We start from the raw sequence: 21555 nt of genomic DNA, 5'->3' as shown, positions 1-21555 counted from the left end.
GTACAGTGCCCTAATGAATGCGCATATCTGTTTTAATTGTACACCTTCAATACTTAATTCCTACCGTTTTATGCTCTAAACTTCCAATTACCTGCCGTTTCCAATGGAATAACATTTTAGGCAGCCTCCCAGTCGACAGCAATAACGCCACATGAGGCACATTTTGGTCGTATGGTACACCCCTCCAGTGTACAATCACATAGCATCCAAACTAAGCTGTGAGGAACACTCACCCTTGTCTGGTCATGACTCCAGACCGAGTTAGCTTGAGTTAGCCTGGCGGCTACGAATGAGCAAAGGAGAGATGCAGACCAGCCCCACGTTGGGCGCCATTTGTCGTATCGGGTGAATGGTGGCAATTATTGTTGTCAACAAAGAGTCCGCTTAGGCTGCACCGTGTTTTAGAGGCTTTTATTAATATCCCACGGTTACAGCATAAGTGACAGATGTCATGACATCCGGAGAGCGACGCCTTTCATCGTTTAACCCCTACTTATAAACAATGCAAAAAGATGGGCTCCCTCTTCTGGCCAATCACCAGTCTCCCCTGTCTACAACACACTTCCTGTCTGTTGTATGTGGCGTTACACTAAAACATTCCCTCTTGATACTAAAATCAACATTCTTTCAGTTCCACTTAAAAACATTTAACAAAGGCATAATCCCAATACACGACACCATGAATGTGCACTGTTGAAAATATATCTCCACTCAACTTTATTGCTAGCACTTTCCACCAAAATAAAGTGTACCATCTGGTACATTACACATCCTGACAACCTGACCCTCATTTTAAAGATTCTGGAAGTTTCACTTCATTTCTGTACATCATTGTGAAAAGACATGTTGTTATTACACTGTAACTATGAGTTATTACAGTAAGCTACAATACGTGTTAGTGTAATTACACATGTATTTACACTGTAGTAAGGACCCTTTAAAATGAAGTGTTACCGTATTTAATAATAATAATAATAATAATAATAATAATAATAATAATCTGTGCATTTTGATTCATGAATATATAGTGACTCTTCGGTCAAATAGTAGGGGTTTCCTGTGTGTATCAAGAATGGTCCACCACCCAAAAGACATCCAGTCAGCTTGACACAACTGTGGGAACCATTGGAGTCAACATGGGCCAGCATCCTTGTGTAATGCTTTCGACACCTTGTAGAGCCCATGCCCCGACGAATTGAGGATGTTCTGAGGGCAAAAGTTGTTCCTAATGTTTGGTATACTCAGTGTATGTGTGTGAGAGAGATGCAACAAACCCAGATAAATCAAATCAAATTGTATTTGTCACATGCGCTGAATACAACAGGTGTAGACCTTACCGTGAAATGCTTACTTACAAGCCCTTAACCAACAATGCAGTTTAAAGAAAAATAAGAGTTAAGAAAAATATTTACTAAATAAACTAAAGTAAAAAATAAAGAGCAACAATAAAGTAACAATAACGAGGCTATATACAGGGGGTACTGGTACAGAGTCAATGTGCGGGGGTACAGGTTAGTCAAGGTAATTGAGAGAACAGTCGATGACTCGGGTGGCTGGAGTCTTTGGCAATTTTTAGGGCCTTCCTCTGACACCGCCTGTTATAGAGGTCCTGGATGGCAGGAAGCTTGGCCCCCTTGCGGTCGGAGGCTGAGCAGTTGTCATACTAGGCGGTGATGCAATCAGTCAGGATGCTCTCGATGGTGCAGCTAGCACAGATACCTCTGTACAACAGATGTACAGTATACGTGATGCATCGGGAAGATGCAATTTAAACATAGTTTGTTATTTGGCTAAATGTCTCACAGATGTATTCAGAATACCTACATTCTAAATTCTACAGTGTTTATATGTTGGCCAGGTATCAACAATCTATACAGAGGTCTGGGCGACGTCTCTCCAATGTGCAAATGCTTTCCACTCTACATTTTGATATGTCAGCCAAAGGTGTTTGTATTTCCTGGGAAGGGAGGTCTTTATAACAACAGCACAAAAGAAGTGGGGATTTAGTGTAAACTGGCAGTGGTAATGTCCCTGAACAATGTGGTTATAATGGACTTGATAGTAACAACCAACCCCTCATTCCATGTGAATACAATCCTAATGCTAATTATGCTAGTTACTATATGGTTTGAATGAGCAACTCACAAATAGGTTTGGAATGTAGCTCTCCGTTCCCTCTTTTCAACAAACATAATTGTTCATGTATACTCCCATAAAATGATTTGAACGAAACCTTACATACATATTTGCCCATTGTAGAAGTGCTCAGAAAGTGACTTTTCTCCCTGTGTTCTACCTCTCTCTTCTCCTACCTCTCCATGTATCTGAGTAGCTCTTCAGGCTAGTTACAAGAAATCATTTGCACATCTCCCACAGTCTTTCTATCAGTCCCTCTATCTCTCCATCCCTTTCCACAATCACTCTATCCTTCTCCTTCATCTCTATATCCTTCTCCTTCATCTGTCTATTCTTCTCCTCCATCTGTCTGCTCAACTCCCTCTGCATCTTTGTCTGTGAGATCATGATGTACCTCTGTAACTCAGGTAGGACTATCTTCATCAGGTTTCTCTCTGCTTCAACTCTGACCTCTCCTTCATAGTTCTCCATCATCTCCTCTATCTCCTGTCTGTATCTCTCCTCCATCTCCTCCCTCCTATCAGACTCTCTCTTCAGCTCTCTCTCCAGTTCTCTTTTCTTCTCCTCATCCCTCTCTTCTTTCATCTGTCTCTCCAGTTCAGTGGTTCTTTCACTGAGTGTTCTGATATCTCCTTCATGTTCCTGGATCACTCCCTCTATCTTTATCAGAGAGTCCTGCAACTCCTTCCTCACTCTCACTTCTCTCTCCTCCCTCTGTTTCCTCTCCTCTTTCTCCCTCTGGATGTTTCCCTTCATCTCTCTGACCTGGTCCTCTGCCTCCTGGTAGGTCTGACTGCTGTAGAATCTCTCTCTGTTTCCTGCCAACATCTCCTCTACCTCCTCCAGCAGCTCTGGGACATGAGTGCCATGGGACCTGTCCTTAATGTTGAGGACGTGGTACCTGCTCCCACATTTCTCTACAAGCTGCTGGAGGTCCTGACTCCCTGCTTGGAGAAACTCCTCAATGCTCTGCTCTTTCAGGCCATCAGCATGGGTGAATAGAATCACAGTGTGTTCCCAACAACCCTCCCCAAACATCTCCTCTATTCTCTCCAGCACCCCTCTCTCCTCCCCATTAGAGGGCTCCACTGGTATGACCAGGAGGAAGGCGTGGGGTCCCGGGGCAGACAGACGGACACAGAGCCCCACATCCTGTCTCATCTCCTCCAGAGAGAGTCCAGGACAGAACCAGTCTGGAGTGTCCACCAGCACCAGCCGTCTCCCAGACACGTCCCCCTCTCTCCTCTTACTCCTCTGGGTCACTGCAGAGGGGCTGGCCTGGGCCCCAAACTCCTCTCTGCCAAGGATGGTGTTTCCTGCTGCACTCCTCCCAGCCCCTGTCCTCCCCAGCAGCACCAGTCTCAGCTCAGACACACTGGGAGACACTGGGGAGTCTGGACTGCTGCTCTCTCTTCCCACTGCAACACAACACAACACAGCACTGCTCAACACACCAACTCTCTGGACGATGTACAACACAGTGTAAAATATAATATAACATGCATTCGGAAAGTATTCAGATCCCTTGACTTTTCCCACATTTTGTTACGTTACAGCCTTATTCTAAAATTGATTAAATTGTTTTTTCCCTCATCAATTTACACACAATGCCCCATAATGACAAAGCAAAAACAGGTTTTTAGATTTTTGTGCAAATTTATTGAAAATAAAAAACGGAAATATCACATTTACATAAGTATTCAGACCCTTTACTAAGTACTTTATTGAAGCACCTTTGGCAGTGATTACAGCCTTGAGTCTTCTTGGGTATGATGCTACAAGTTTGGCACACCTGTGTTTGGCTAGTTTCTCCCATTCTTCTCTGCAGATCCTCTCAAGCTCTGTCAGTTTGAGTGGGGAGCGTAGCTACAGAGCTATTTTCAGGTCTCTCCAGAGATGTTCGATCGGGTTCAAGTCCGGGCTCTGGCTGGTCCACTCAAGGACATTCAGAGACTTGTCCCAAAGCCACTCCTGCATTGCCTTAGCTGTGTGCTTAAGGTCGTTGTCCAGTTGGAAGGTGAACCTTCGCCCCAGTCTGAGGTCATGAGCGCTCTGGAGCAGGTTTTCATCAAGGATCTCTTGCTGTACTCTCTGTACTCCCTGACCAAGGCCCTTCTCCCCCGATTGCTCAGATTGGTCGGGCGGCCAGCTCTTTGAAGAGTCTTGGTCGTTCCAAACTTCTTCAATTTAAGAATGATGGAGGCCACTGTGTTCTTGGGGACCTTCAGTTCTGCAGAAATGTTTTGGTACCCTTCCCCAGATCTGTGCTTCGACACAATCCTGTCTCGGAGCTCTACGGACAATTCCTTCAACCTCATTGCTTGGTTTTTGCTCTGACAGGCACTGTCAACCCTCAGACCTTATATAGACAGGTGTGTGTCTTTCTAAATCATGTCCAATCAATTGAATTTACCACAGGTGGACTCCAATAAACGTGTAGAAACATCTCAAGAATTATCAATGGAAACAGGATGCACCTGAGCTCAATTTCCAGGCTCAAGTGTCTGAATACTTACATAAATAAGTTAGTTTTGTTTTTAATTTTTGTAAATTTGAAAAAACATCTAAAACCTGTTTTTGCTTTGCCATTATGGGGTAGTGTGTATATTGATGAGGAAAATGTTTAATTTAATCAATTTTAGAATAAGGCTGTAACGTAACAAAATGTGGAAAAAGTCAAGGGGTCTGAATACTTTCGGAATGCACTGTCAGCTACATCCATAACTCACTATCTGGAGGAATTAACTCCATGCTGTTTCTCCTCCTCAGTGGAAGTGTGGGGTCTGTACCTGAGGTCTCTCCTCCCACTGAAACACAACATAGAGAACTGGTCAACATACTGACTCATCAGAGACACATTTAAAACATAGAATACACAAACAACAAATACATTACACATCATAGTGAAATATAGATTATTGAAGAAAATAGAGAATATCAAGAGTGATGTTTGACACAATATTGATAACTCACTGTCTGGAGGATGGTCCACTATAGACTAGAAACAGTAGGAGAAAGCAGGACAATATTGATAACTCACTGACTGGAGGACCATCCATGCTGTGTCTTCTCCTGACTGGGAGTATGGAACCTGTATCTGAGGTCTCTCCATGTTCTAAAACAACACATAACATCCATTTATAATGGGAACATTTACCTCAGTGACACATGAAGGCACATAGACCTACTTAAGGGTAGTTCTGGGTTTCTCGTGAAATGTTAATGTTAAGTATCATGTATCTCACTCACCAGTCATCAGTGCTGAGATCTCTCTTCTCAGTCTCTCTACCTCAGTCTTCACATCACATATCTGTTGAGCTGAAATAACAAAGGAGGACTAACATCTGAATTCTATGTTAAAGACTTTAGACAGAAATATGATGCAGAGGGAAAGTATGAAGTGATGTAAAACAATATTCCCAACTCAGAGGAGAGTCTACAATAACCTGATAATTGAGGAAAGTACAGTAGACTAAATGTATTAATGGTTGTAATAATCTTACCCAGTTCAGCATTTTCATTGTTGACATCCTCCACTTGTTTGTCTCTTTCCTTTAATTGCTTCTCTCTCTCCTCTAGTAGTTTATCTGTCTCTTCTAGTTCCTGCCTCCTCTCTTTTAGTTCATTTTCACTCTCTTCCAGTAGTATGTCTTTCTCTTCCATTCTGTGGTTCCTGTCCTCTAGTTGAAGGTCTTTTTCCTGCAGTAGGACACTGAAGTTCTCTACTTGGCTGTTCTTGTCCTGCAGGTTCTTTCTCAGTGCCTCTAGTTGAATGTCTCTATCCTTTAGTTGCTTCTCTTTCTGTTCCAGTTGGTTTTCTTTCTCTTCTAATAGTTTATCCCTCTGTCCCATTATCTGGTTCTTCTCCTCCAGTAGTCTCTCTTTCTCTCTCACTTCCTGGGTCATATCATCCAGTCTATAGTTTATCTCCTCTAGTTGATGGTCTTTTTCCTTTATTTTCTTGTCTTTGTCTCCTAGTTCAACCTTCTTCTCCTTTATTTCATTATCTTTTCCCTCCAGTAGTCTCTCTTTCTCTCTCACTTCCTGGGTCATATCATCCAGTTGTGTGTCTTTCTCCTCTAGTTGTTTCATCATCTCATCTCTTAATATCTCTTTTAATTTTTTTTCCATCTTCAACTCTGAGCGAAAGCAATTAACATATTTAATTGGTTGTTTCATTAATTCAATAGTATGCCTATAAAGACACATTATCATTTGATGGATGTGGTACAATAATTGTTTTCTACAGTCAACAGTTATCGGAGCTGAACCAACAATCAACTGATCTATTGACTATTTGATACATTACCAAATGAATTAGTCTGAAAAACGGAACAACATCACTAATGTTCCCTGAACCAATCCTCTCTCCTCCAGACTCTCTCATACTTACCAAGCTCAACAGCTGATGCCTCCCTCTTCAGCTTGTTCTCCTGGGTCTCATGTTGTAAACAGTCTGAACCTGACAATATGGTGTAAAACAGAGAGGTGAGTTCTGTCTGGAAGACTACATCACTATATACAGAACAAACAGGACCAATCAAGCCTCCCTCATTTAGGGGCTGTGGGCACCAACACGATCTGGTTAACTTCATTAATAATATTTATTTTATTATTGGCCTATCCCTGATCAACTTATTATTTTCATGGTTTGTGATAACCAGCATTGGGCTCTATGGCAGAAACACTATATTGTGTCAGGAGGCAGGGTTCTATGGAATGTACATTCAGTAGAATTTGAAGAACATCTATACGTCATAAACCAATTTACCATCAAACTGAATTCAAGTTCATTCCGTGTCAACTTTGGAGTGTGAATCGTTGAGCTCTGTGGCAGATATATTGTGGGAAGGCTATGTGAAATGTTGAACTCTGTGGCAGATATTTTGTGGTAGGGCTATGGTATGTAAATTCAGGATAATTTGAAGAACATCTATACATCATAATCCAACCTACCTCGAGAACATTTGGGGAGAGTATTGATTAATGTAAAGAAACTGATTTAATTTGTAACCTTGAAGAAGACACACTGCTGTTCACAAGGACTGTACTTATTCATAGTATCAGATTAACACTCTGGTCTGTTCTTTGTCTTGTGTTATTGGTTGTCAATAAACAAAAAAGACGAATAAGTAATTACTCACCAGATTCTGATCATCCATTATCCAAGATGGAGAGTAATGAATAATGATAATGTAAAACAGAATGCATTAGTTATAATTGATCATTGAATTTCTGTCTCATTCCATAATTTAATGAAATACCATACATCATATTGGAATGACTGTTCATCACATTCATTACTAATGTACATCTAGGGAAAGTGATGTAAGCAGCGCTACTATGTGAGCAGTCTGAGAATGACTGAATGCTTCATACTATGACATCAAACTGAATTCAAGCTGATTCCGTGTTAATACTAGGACATCAAACTGGGACATCAAACTGAATTCAAGCTGGGACATACTAGGACATCAAACTGAATTCAAGCTGATTCCGTGTTAATTTTGGAGTGTGAAATGTTGAGATCTATGGCAGATATAATGTGGGAGGGCTATGTGAAATGTTGAACTCTGTGGCAGATATTTTCTGGTAGGGCTATGGTATGTAAATTCCTTCAGAATATTTGGGGAGAGTATTGATAAATGTAAAGAAACAGATTTAATTTGTAGCCTTGAAGAAGATACACTGCTTTTCACAAGTACTTCTTTATAGTATCAGATTAACACTCTGGTCTGTTATTTTTCTTGTGTTATAGGTTGTCAATAAACAAAAAAGACTAAATAAGTAATTACTTACGCAATTCTGATCATCCATTATCCAAGATGTAGAGTTATGAATAATTATCATGTAAAACAGAATGCATTAGTTATAATTGATCATTGAATTTCTGTCTCATTACATAATTTAATGAAATACCATAGATCATATTGGAGTGACTGTTCATCACATTCATTACTAACGTACATCTAGGGAAAGGGATGTAAACAGTGCTACTATGTGAGCAGTCTGAGAATGACTGAATTTTTCATACTAGGACATCAAACTGAATTCAAGCTGATTCCGTGTTAATTTTGGAGTGTGAAATGTTGAGATCTATGGCAGATATATTGTGGGAGGGCTATGTGAAATGTTGAACTCTGTGGCAGATATTTTCTGGTAGGGCTATGGTATGTAAATTCCTTGAGAATATTTGGGGAGAGTATTGATAAATGTAAAGAAACTGATTTAATTTGTAGCCTTGAAGAAGATACACTGCTTTTCACAAGTACTTCTTTATGGTATCAGATTAACACTCTGGTCTGTTCTTTGTCTTGTGTTATAGGTTGTCAATAAACAAAAAAGACAAAATAAGTAATTACTTACGCAATTCTGATCATCCATTATCCAAGATGGAGAGTCATGAATAATTATCATGTAAAACAGAATGCATTAGTTATAATTGATCATTGAATTTCTGTCTCATTACATAATTTAATGAAATACCATAGATCATATTGGAGTGACTGTTCATCACATTCATTACTAACGTACATCTAGGGAAAGGGATGTAAACAGTGCTACTATGTGAGCAGTCTGAGAATGACTGAATGGTTCATACTAGGACATCAAACTGAATTCAAGCTGATTCCGTGTTAATTTTGGAGTGTGAAATGTTGAGATCTATGGCATATATATTGAGGGAGGGCTATGTGAAATGTTGACCTCTATGGCATATATATTGTTGGAGGGCTATGATATTGCTCTTGATCATCCATTATCCAAGATGGAGAGTCATTAATAATGATAATGTATAACAAAATGTATGAGTTATTACAGTAACATTCAATCCCATTTCTGTCACATTACATTATTCAATCAAACACCATATATCATATTGCAATGACTGTTCTTCACATGCATTCCTAATGTACATCTAGGGAAAGTGTTGTAATCAGTGCTACTACGTGAGCAGTCTGAGAATGTCTGAATGCTTCATACTAGGACATCAAGCTGAATTCAAGCTGTTCCATTTTAAATGTTATGTGTTAATTGTTGAGCTCTATGGCAGATATTTTGTGGTAGGGCTATGGTATGTAAATTCAGGACAATTTGAAGAACATCTATACATCATAATCCAACCTACCTTGAGAACATTTGGGGAGAGTATTGATTAATGTAAAGAAACTGATTTAATTTGTAGCCTTGAAGAAGACACACTGCTGATCACAATGACTGTACTTCTTTATAGTATCAGATTAACACTCTGGTCTTTTCTTTTTCTTGTGTTATAGGTTGTCAATAAACAAAAAAGAAAAATAAGTAATTACTTACGCAATTCTGATCATCCATTATCCAAGATGGAGAGTTATGAATAATTATCATGTAAAACAGAATGCATTAGTTATAATTGATCATTGAATTTCTGTCTTATTACATAATTTAATGAAATACCATAGATCATATTGGAGTGACTGTTCATCACATTCATTACTAACGTACATCTAGGGAAAGGGATGTAAACAGTGCTACTATGTGAGCAGTCTGAGAATGACTGAATGGTTCATACTAGGACATCAAACTGAATTCAAGCTGATTCCGTGTTAATTTTGGAGTGTGAAATGTTGAGATCTATGGCATATATATTGTGGGAGGGCTTTGTGAAATGTTGACCTCTATGGCATATATATTGTTGGAGGGCTATGATATTGCTCTTGATCATCCATTATCTAAGATGGAGAGTCATTAATAATGATAATGTATAACAAAATGTATGAGTTATTACAGTAACATTCAATCCCATTTCTGTCACATTACATTATTCAATCAAATACCATATATCATATTGCAATGCCTGTTCATCACATTCATTCCTAATGTACATCTAGGGAAAGTGTTGTAATCAGTGCTACTACGTGAGCAGTCTGAGAATGTCTGAATGCTTCATACTAGGACATCAAACTGAATTCAAGCTGTTCCATTTTAAATGTTATGTGTTAATTGTTGAGCTCTATGGCAGATATGTTGTGGGAGGGCTATGTGAAATGTTGAACTCTGTGGCAGATATTTTGTGGTAGGGCTATGGTATGTAAATTCAGGATAATTTGAAGAACATCTATACATCATAATCCAACCTACCTTGAGAACATTTGGGGAGAGTATTGATTAATGTAAAGAAACTGATTTAATTTGTTGCCTTGAAGAAGACACACTGCTGTTCACAAGGCCTGTACTTCTTTATAGGATCAGATTAACACTCTGGTCTGTTCTTTGTCTTGTGTTATAGGTTGTCAATAAACAAAAAAGAAAAATAAGTAATTACTTACGCAATTCTGATCATCCATTATCCAAGATGGAGAGTCATGAATAATTATCATGTAAAACAGAATGCATTAGTTATAATTGATCATTGAATTTCTGTCTTATTACATAATTTAATGAAATACCATAGATCATATTGGAGTGACTGTTCATCACATTCATTACTAACATACATCTAGGGAAAGGGATGTAAACAGTGCTACTATCTGAGCAGTCTGAGAATGACTGAATGCTTCATACTAGGACATCAAACTGAATTCAAGCTGATTCCGTGTTAATTTTGGAGTGTGAAATGTTGAGATCTATGGCATATATATTGTGGGAGGGCTTTGTGAAATGTTGACCTCTATGGCATATATATTGTTGGAGGGCTATGATATTGCTCTTGATCATCCATTATCTAAGATGGAGAGTCATTAATAATGATAATGTATAACAAAATGTATGAGTTATTACAGTAACATTCAATCCCATTTCTGTCACATTACATTATTCAATCAAATACCATACATCATTTTGCAATGACTGTTCATCACATTCATTCCTAATGTACATCTAGGGAAAGTGTTGTAATCAGTGCTACTACGTGAGCAGTCTGAGAATGTCTGAATGCTTCATACTAGGACATCAAACTGAATTCAAGCTGTTCCATTTTAAATGTTATGTGTTAATTGTTGAGCTCTATGGCAGATATGTTGTGGGAGGGCTATGTGAAATGTTGAACTCTGTGGCAGATATTTTGTGGTAGGGCTATGGTATGTAAATTCAGGATAATTTGAAGAACATCTATACATCATAATCCAACCTACCTTGAGAACATTTGGGGAGAGTATTGATTAATGTAAAGAAACTGATTTAATTTGTAGCCTTGAAGAAGACACACTGCTGTTCACAAGGACTGTACTTATTCATAGTATCAGATTAACACTCTGGTCTGTTCTTTGTCTTGTCTTATTGGTTGTCAATAAACAAAAAAGACGAATAAGTAATTACTCACCAGATTCTGATCATCCATTATCCAAGATGGAGAGTCATGAATAATGATAATGTAAAACAGAATGCATCAGTTATAATTGATCATTGAATTTCTGTCTCATTACATAATTTAATAAAATACCATGCATCATATTGGAATGACTGTTCATCACATTCATTACTAATTTACATCTAGGGAAAGTGATGTAAGCAGCGCTACTATGTGAGCAGTCTGAGAATGACTGAATGCTTCATACTAGGACATCAAACTGAATTCAAGCTGATTCCGTGTTAATTTTGGAGTGTGAAATGTTGAGATCTATGGCAGATATATTGTGGGAGGGCTATGTGAAATGTTGAACTCTGTGGCAGATATTTTCTGGTAGGGCTATGGTATGTAAATTCCTTGAGAATATTTGGGGAGAGTATTGATAAATGTAAAGAAACTGATTTAATTTGTAGCCTTGAAGAAGATACACTGATTTTCACAAGTACTTCTTTATAGTATCAGATTAACACTCTGGTCTGTTCTTTGTCTTGTGTTATTGGTTGTCAATAAACAAAACAGACAAATAAGTAATTACTCACGTCTTCCTGATAACCCATTATCCAAGATGGAGAGTCATGAATAATGATCATGTAAAACAGAATGCATTAGTCATTATTGTTCATTGAATTTCTGTCTCATTACATAATTTAATGAAATACCATACATCATATTGCAATGACTGTTCATCACATTCATTACTAATGTACATCTAGGCAAAGCGTTATAATCAGTGCTACTACGTGAGCAGTCTGAGAATGTCTGAATGCTTCATACTAGGACATCAAACTGAATTCAAGCTGATTCCATTTTAATGTTGACGTGTTAATTGTTGAGCTCTATGGCAGATATATTGTGGGAAGGCTATGTGAAATGTTGAGCTATATGGCACATATATTGTGGGAGGGCTATGGTATTACTCCTGATAATCCATTATCCAAGATGGAGAGTAATGAATAATGATAATGTATAACAAAATGTATGAGATATTACAGTTACATTCAATCCAATTTCTGTCACATTACATTATTCAATCAAATACCATATATCATATTGCAATGACTGTTCATCACATTCATTACTAATGTACATCTAGATGAAGGGATGTAATCAGTGCTACTGTGTGAGCTGTCTGAAAATGACTGAATGCTTCATACTAGGACATCAAGCTGAATTCAAGCTGTTCCATTTTTAATGTTATGTGTTAATTGTTGAGCTCTATGGCAGATATGTTGTGGGAGGGCTATGTGAAATGTTGAACTCTGTGGCAGATATTTTCTGGTAGGGCTATGGTATGTCAATTCAGGATAATTTGAAGAACATCTATACATCATAATCCAACCTACCTTGAGAACATTTGGGGAGAGTAATGATAAATCTAAAGAAACTGATTTAATTCGTAGCCTTGAAGAAGACACACTGCTGTTCACAAGGCCTGTACTTATTCATAGTATCAGATTAACACTCTGGTCTGTTCTTTGTCTTGTGTTTTTGGTTGTCAATAAACAAAACAGACAAATAAGTAATTACTCACCTTCTAGCCTTTCTGATCATCCATTATCCAAGATGGAGATTCATGATTAATGATAATGTAAAACAGAATGCATTAGTTATAATTGATCATTGAATTTCTGTCTCATTACATAATTTAATGAAATACCATACATCATATTGGAATGACTGTTCATCACATTCATTACTAATGTACATCTAGGAAAAGTGATGTAAGCAGCGCTACTATGTGAGCAGTCTGAGAATGACTGAATGCTTCATACTAGGACATCAAACTGAATTCAAGCTGATTCCGTGTTAATTTTGGAGTGTGAAATGTTGAGATCTAAGGCAGATATATTGTGGGAGGGCTATGTGAAATGTTGAACTCTGTGGCAGATATTTTCTGGTAGGGCTATGCTATGTAAATTCCTTGAGAATATTTGGGGAGAGTATTGATAAATGTAAAGAAACTGATTTAATTTGTAGCCTTGAAGAAGATACACTGCTTTTCACAAGTTCTTCTTTATAGTATCAGATTAACACTCTGGTCTGTTCATTGTCTTGTGTTATTGGTTGTCAAAAAACAAAACAGACAAATAAGTAATTACTCACGTCTTCCTGATAATCCATTATCCAAGATGGAGAGTCATGAATAATGATCATGTAAAACAGAATGCATTAGTCATTATTGTTCATTGAATTTCTGTCTCATTACATAATTTAATGAAATACCATACATCATATTGCAATGACTGTTCATCACATGCATTACTAATGTACATCTAGGCAAAGCGTTGTAATCAGTGCTACTACGTGAGCAGTCTGAGAATGTCTGAATGCTTCATACTAGGACATCAAACTGAATTCAAGCTGATTCCATTTTAATGTTGACGTGTTAATTGTTGAGCTCTATGGCAGATATATTGTGGGAGGGCTATGTGAAATGTTGAGCTATATGGCACATATATTGTGGGAGGGCTATGGTATTACTCCTGATAATCCATTATCCAAGATGGAGAGTAATGAATAATGATAATGTATAACAAAATGTATGAGATATTACAGTTACATTCAATCCAATTTCTGTCACATTACATTATTCAATCAAATACCATATATCATATTGCAATGACTGTTCATCACATTCATTACTAATGTACATCTAGGGAAAGTGTTGTAATAAGTGCTACTGTGTGAGCAGTCTGAAAATGACTGAATGCTTCATACTAGGACATCAAGCTGAATTCAAGCTGTTCCATTTTAAATGTTATGTGCTAATTGTTGAGCTCTATGGCAGATATGTTGTGGGAAGGCTGTGTGAAATGTTGAACTCTGTGGCAGATATTTTCTTGTAGGGCTATGGTATGTAAATTCCTAGAGAATATTTGGGGAGATTATTGATAAACGTAAAGAAACTGATTTAATTAGTAGCCTTGAAGAAGATACACTGCTTTTCACAATAACTTCTTTATAGTATCAGATTAACACTCTGGTCTGTTCTTTTTCTTGTGTTATAGGTTGTCAATAAACAAAAAAGACAAAATAAGCAATTACTTACGTAATTCTGATCATCCATTATCCAAGATGGAGAGTCATGAATAATTATCATGTAAAACAGAATGCATTAGTTATAATTGATCATTGAATTTCTGTCTCATTACATAATTTAATGAAATACCATAGATCATATTGGAGTGACTGTTCATCACATTCATTACTAACGTACATCTAGAGAAAGGGATGTAAACAGTGCTACTATGTGAGCAGTCTGAGAATGACTGAATGCTTCATACTAGGACATCAAACTGAATTCAAGCTGATTCCGTGTTAATTTTGGAGTGTGGAATGTTGAGATCTATGGCATATATATTGTGGGAGGGCTATGTGAAATGTTGACCTCTATGGCATATATATTGTTGGAGGGCTATGATATTGCTCTTGATCATCCATTATCCAAGATGGAGAGTCATTAATAATGATAATGTATAACAAAATGTATGAGTTATTACAGTAACATTCAATCCCATTTCTGTCACATAACATTATTCAATCAAATACCATATATCATATTGCAATGACTGTTCATCACATGCATTCCTAATGTATATCTAGGGAAAGTGTTGTAATCAGTGCTACTACGTGAGCAGTCTGAGAATGTCTGAATGCTTCATACTAGGACATCAAGCTGAATTCAAGCTGTTCCATTTTAAATGTTATGTGTTAATTGTTGAGCTCTATGGCAGATATGTTGTGGGAGGGCTATGTGAAATGTTGAACTCTGTGGCAGATATTTTGTGGTAGGGCTATGGTATGTAAATTCAGGATTATTTGAAGAACATCTATACATCATAATCCAACCTACCTTGAGAACATTTGGGGAGAGTATTGATTAATGTAAAGAAACTGATTTAATTTGTAGCCTTGAAGAAGACACACTGCTGTTCACAAGGACTGTACTTATTCATAGTATCAGATTAACACTCTGGTCTGTTCTTTGTCTTGTGTTATTGGTTGTCAATAAACAAAAAAGACAAATAAGTAATTACTCACCTTCTAGCCATTCTGATCATCCATTATCCAAGATGGAGAGTCATGATTAATGATAATGTAAAACAGAATGCATTAGTTATAATTGATCATTGAATTTCTGTCTCATGACATAATTAAAAAAATACCATTCATCATATTGCAATGACTGTTCATCACATTCATTACTAATGTACATCTAGGGAAAGCGTTGTAATCAGTGCTACCACGTGAGCAGTCTGAGAATGTCTGAATGCTTCATACTAGGACATCAAACTGAATTCAAGCTGATTCCATTTTAATGTTGACGTGTTCATTGTTGAGCTCTATGGCAGATATATTGTGGGAGGGCTATGTGAAATGTTGAGCTATATGGCATATATATTATGGGAGGGCTATGGTATTGCTCCTGATAATCCATTATCCAAGATGGAGAGTAATGAATAATGATAATGTATAACAAAATGTATGAGATATTACAGTTACATTTAATCCAATTTCTGTCACATTACATTATTCAATCAAATACCATATATCATATTGTAATGACTGTTCATCACATTCATTACTAATGTACATCTAGTTGAAGGGATGTAATCAGTGCTACTGTGTGAGCAGTCTGAAAATGACTGAATGCTTCATACTAGGACATCAAGCTGAATTCAAGCTGTTCCATTTTACATGTTATGTGTTAATTGTTGAGCTCTATGGCAGATATGTTGTGGGAAGGCTATGTGAAATGTTGAACTCTGTGGCAGATATGTTGTGGGAGGGCTATGGTATTTAAATTCAGGATAATTTGAAGAACATCTATACATCATAATCCAACCTACCCCGAGAATGTTTGGGGAGAGTATTGATTAATGTAAAGAAACTGATTTAATTTGTAGCCTTGAAGAAGACACACTGCTGTTCACAAGGACTGTACTTATTCATAGTATCAGATTAACACTCTGGTCTGTTCTTTGTCTTGTGTTATTGGTTGTCAATAAACAAAAAGACGAATAAGTAATTACTCACCAGATTCTGATCATCCATTATCCAAGATGGAGAGTCATGAATAATGATAATGTAAAACAGAATGCATTAGTTATAATTGATCATTGAATTTCTGTCTCATTACATAATTTAATGAAATACCATACATCATATTGGAATGACTGTTCATCACATTCATTACTAATGTACATCTAGGGAAAGTGATGTAAGCAGCGCTACTATGTGAGCAGTCTGAGAATGACTGAATGCTTCATACTATGACATCAAACTGAATTCAAGCTGATTCCGTGTTAATTTTGGAGTGTGAAATGTTGAGATCTATGGCAGATATATTGTGGGAGGGCTATTTGAAATGTTGAACTCTGTGGCAGATATTTTCTGGTAGGGCTATGGTATGTAAATTCCTTGAGAATATTTGGGGAGAGTATTGATAAATGTAAAGAAACGGATTTAATTTGTAGCCTTGAAGAAGATACACTGCTTTTCACAAGTACTTCTTTATAGTATCAGATTAACACTCTGGTCTGTTCATTGTCTTGTGTTATTGGTTGTCAATAAACAAAACAGACAAATAAGTAATTACTCACGTCTTCCTGATAATCCATTATCCAAGATGGAGAGTCATGAATAATGATCATGTAAAACAGAATGCATTAGTCATTATTGTTCATTGAATTTCTGTCTCATTACATAATTTAATGAAATACAATACATCATATTGCAATGACTGTTCATCACATGCATTACTAAAGTACATCTAGGCAAAGCGTTGTAATCAGTGCTACTACGTGAGCAGTCTGAGAATGTCTGAATGCTTCATACTAGGACATCAAACTGAATTCAAGCTGATTCCATTTTAATGTTGACGTGTTAATTGTTGAGCTCTATGGCAGATATATTGTGGGAGGGCTATGTGAAATGTTGAGCTATATGGCACATATATTGTGGGAGGGCTATGGTATTACTCCTGATATTCCATTATCCAAGATGGAGAGTAATGAATAATGATAATGTATAACAAAATGTATGAGATATTACAGTTACATTCAATCCAATTTCTGTCACATTACATTATTCAATCAAATACCATATATCATATTGCAATGACTGTTCATCACATTCATTACTAATGTACATCTAGGGAAAGTGTTGTAATCAGTGCTACTGTCTGAGCAGTCTGAAAATGACTGAATGCTTCATACTAGGACATCAAGCTGAATTCAAGCTGTTCCATTTTAAATGTTATGTGTTAATTGTTGAGCTCTATGGCAGATATGTTGTGGGAAGGCTATGTGAAATGTTGAACTCTGTGGCAGATATTTTCTTGTAGGGCTATGGTATGTAAATTCCTTGAGAATATTTGGGGAGATTATTGATAAATGTAAAGAAACTGATTTAATTTGTAGCCTTGAAGAAGATACACTGCTTTTCACAAGTACTTCTTTATAGTATCAGATTAACACTCTGGTCTGTTCTTTTTCTTGTGTTATAGGTTGTCAATAAACAAAAAAGACAAAATAAGTAATTACTTACGCAATTCTGATCATCCATTATCCAAGATGGAGAGTCATGAATAATGATCATGTAAAACAGAATGCATTAGTTATAATTGATCATTGAATTTCTGTCTCATTACATAATTTAATGAAATACCATAGATCATATTGGAGTGACTGTTCATCACATTCATTACTAACGTACATCTAGGGAAAGGGATGTAAACAGTGCTACTATGTGAGCAGTCTGAGAATGACTGAATGCTTCATACTAGGACATCGAACTGAATTCAAGCTGATTTTGTGTTAATTTTGGAGTGTGAAATGTTGAGATCTATGGCATATATATTGTGGGAGGGCTATGTGAAATGTTGACCTCTATGGCATATATATTGTTGGAGGGCTATGATATTGCTCTTGATCATCCATTATCCAAGATGGAGAGTCATTAATAATGATAATGTATAACAAAATGTATGAGTTATTACAGTAACATTCAATCCCATTTCTGTCACATTACATTATTCAATCAAATACCATATATCATATTGCAATGACTGTTCATCACATGCATTCCTAATGTACATCTAGGGAAAGTGTTGTAATCAGTGCTACTACGTGAGCAGTCTGAGAATGTCTGAATGCTTCATACTAGGACATCAAGCTGAATTCAAGCTGTTCCATTTTAAATGTTATGTGTTAATTGTTGAGCTCTATGGCAGATATGTTGTGGGAGGGCTATGTGAAATGTTGAACTCTGTGGCAGATATTTTGTGGTAGGGCTATGGTATGTAAATTCAGGATAATTTGAAGAACATCTATGCATCATAATCCAACCTACCTTGAGAACATTTGGGGAGAGTATTGATTAATGTAAAGAAACTGATTTAATTTGTAGCCTTGAAGAAGACACACTGCTGATCACAAGGACTGTACTTCTTTATAGGATCAGATTAACACTCTGGTCTGTTCTTTATCTTTTGTTATTGGTTGTCAATAAACAAAAAAGACAAATATGTAATTACTCACCTTCTAGCCATTCTGATCATCCATTATCCAAGATGGAGAGTCATGATTAATGAAAATGTAAAACAGAATGCATTAGTTATAATTGATCATTGAAATTCTGTCTCATGACATAATTAAAAAAATACCATTCATCATATTGCAATGACTGTTCATCACATTCATTACTAATGTACATCTAGTTGAAGGGATGTAATCAGTGCTACTGTGTGAGCGGTCTGAAAATGACTGAATGCTTCATACTAGGACATCAAGCTGAATTCAAGCTGTTCCATTTTACATGTTATGTGTTAATTGTTGAGCTCTATGGCAGATATGTTGTGGGAAGGCTATGTGAAATGTTGAACTCTGTGGCAGATATTTTGTGGCAGGGCTATGGTATGTAAATTCAGGATAATTTGAAGAACATCTATACATCATAATCCAACCTACCTCGAGAACATTTGGGGAGAGTATTGATTAATGTAAAGAAACTGATTTAATTTGTAGCCTTGAAGAAGACACACTGCTGTTCACAAGGACTGTACTTATTCATAGTATCAGATTAACACTCTGGTCTGTTCTTTGTCTTGTGTTATTGGTTGTCAATAAACAAAAAAGACGAATAAGTAATTACTTACGCAATTCTGATCACCCATTATCCAAGATGGAGAGTCATGAATAATTATCATGTAAAACAGAATGCATTAGTTATAATTGATCATTGAATTTCTGTCTCATTACATAATTTAATGAAATACCATAGATCATATTGGAGTGACTGTTCATCACATTCATTACTAACGTACATCTAGGGAAAGGGATGTAAACAGTGCTACTATGTGAGCAGTCTGAGATTGACTGAATGCTTCATACTAGGACATCAAACTGAATTCAAGCTGATTCCTTGTTAATTTTGGAGTGTGAAATGTTGAGATCTATGGCATATATATTGTGGGAGGGCTATGTGAAATGTTGACCTCTATGGCATATATATTGTTGGAGGGCTATGATATTGCTCTTGATCATCCATTATCCAAGATGGAGAGTCATTAATAATGATAATGTATAACAAAATGTATGAGTTATTACAGTAACATTCAATCCCATTTCTGTCACATTACATTATTCAATCAAATACCATATATCATATTGCAATGCCTGTTCATCACATGCATTCCTAATGTACATCTAGGGAAAGTGTTGTAATCAGTGCTACTACATGAGCAGTCTAAGAATGTCTGAATGCTTCATACTAGGACATCAAGCTGAATTCAAGCTGTTCCATTTTAAATGTTATGTGTTAATTGTTGAGCTCTATGGCAGATATGTTGTGGGAGGGCTATGGTATTGCTCCTGATAATCCATTATCCAAGATGAAGAGTAATGAATAATGATAATGTATAACAAAACGTATGAGATATTACAGTTACATTCAATCCGATTTCTGTCACATTACATTATTCAATCAAATACCATATATCATATTGCAATGACTGTTCATCACATTCATTACTAATGTACATCTAGTTGAAGGGATGTAATCAGTGCTACTATGTGAGCAGTCTGAAAATGACTGAATGCTTCATACTATGACATCAAGCTGAATTCAAGCTATTCCATTTTACATGTTATGTGTTAATTGTTGAGCTCTATGGCAGATATGTTGTGGGAGGGCTATGTGAAATGTTGAACTCTGTGGTAGATATTTTGTGGTAGGGCTATGGTATGTAAATTCAGGATAATTTGAAGAACATCTATACATCATAATCCAACCTACCTCGAGAACATTTGGGGGAGAGTATTGATTAATGTAAAGAAACTGATTTAATTTGTAGCCTTGAAGAAGACACACTGCTGTTCACAAGGACTGTACTTATTCATAGTATCAGATTAACACTCTGGTCTGTTCTTTGTCTTGTGTTATTGGTTGTCAATAAACAAAAAAGACGAATAAGTAATTACTCACCAGATTCTGATCATCCATTATCCAAGATGGAGAGTCATGAATAATGATAATGTAAAACAGAATGCATTAGTTATAATTGATCATTGAATTTCTGTCTCAATACATAATTTAATGAAATACCATGCATCATATTGGAATGACTGTTCATCACATTCATTACTAATGTACATCTAGGGAAAGTGATGTAAGCAGCGCTACTATGTGAGCAGTCTGAGAATGACTGAATGCTTCACACTAGGACATCAAACTGAATTCAAGCTGATTCCGTGTTAATTTTGGAGTGTGAAATGTTGAGATCTATGGCAGATATATTGTGGGAGGGCTATGTGAAATGTTGAACTCTGTGGCAGATATTTTCTGGTAGTGCTATGGTATGTAAATTCCTTGAGAATATTTGGGGAGAGTATTGATAAATGTAAAGAAACTGATTTAATTTGTAGCCTTGAAGAAGATACACTGCTTTTCACAAGTACTTCTTTATCGTATCAGATTAATACTCTGGTCTGTTCTTTTTCTTGTGTTATAGGTTGTCAATAAACAAAAAAGACAAAATAAGTAATTACTTACGCATTTCTGATCATCCATTATCCAAGATGGAGAGTCATGAA

The 21555-nt window shown here is 36.6% G+C and overlaps 1 protein-coding gene and 1 long non-coding RNA gene across 2 annotated transcripts; both read right to left on the bottom strand.

Annotated features, from left to right (window-relative positions):
• Positions 1 to 1072: 1072 nt before the first annotated feature.
• On the bottom strand, positions 1073 to 5246 carry LOC311127982 (GTPase IMAP family member 4-like). Its single transcript, XM_084159899.1, has 3 exons — positions 5177 to 5246; positions 4866 to 4943; positions 1073 to 3554 (listed from the first exon to the last, which is right to left on the bottom strand). The coding sequence occupies exons 1-3, from the start codon at positions 5193 to 5195 to the stop codon at positions 2356 to 2358; spliced, it is 1296 nt and encodes a 431-aa protein (XP_084016025.1). The 5' UTR covers positions 5196 to 5246; the 3' UTR covers positions 1073 to 2355.
• Positions 5247 to 5394: 148 nt separating this feature from the next.
• LOC311127720 lies at positions 5395 to 6602 on the bottom strand. Its single transcript, XR_014613140.1, has 3 exons — positions 6530 to 6602; positions 5640 to 6275; positions 5395 to 5454 (listed from the first exon to the last, which is right to left on the bottom strand). It is a non-coding gene; the product is annotated as an uncharacterized lncRNA (long non-coding RNA).
• Positions 6603 to 21555: the final 14953 nt, after the last annotated feature.

The sequence above is a fragment of the Coregonus lavaretus genome (assembly GCF_964263955.1).
Source record: "Coregonus lavaretus genome assembly, chromosome: 4".
Classification (NCBI taxonomy): Eukaryota; Metazoa; Chordata; class Actinopteri; order Salmoniformes; family Salmonidae; genus Coregonus; species Coregonus lavaretus.
The sequence above is the reverse complement of the archived record's forward strand: the minus strand, read 5'-3'. Positions and strand labels throughout refer to the sequence as shown.

Excerpts from the sequence above, each read along its gene's own strand:
- LOC311127982 (XM_084159899.1), bottom strand. Across the intron at positions 3,555-4,865 it reads GGAGTTAATTCCTCCAGATA|TGGGAAGAGAGAGCAGCAGT; the intron begins GTGAGTTATGGA and ends GTTGTGTTGCAG.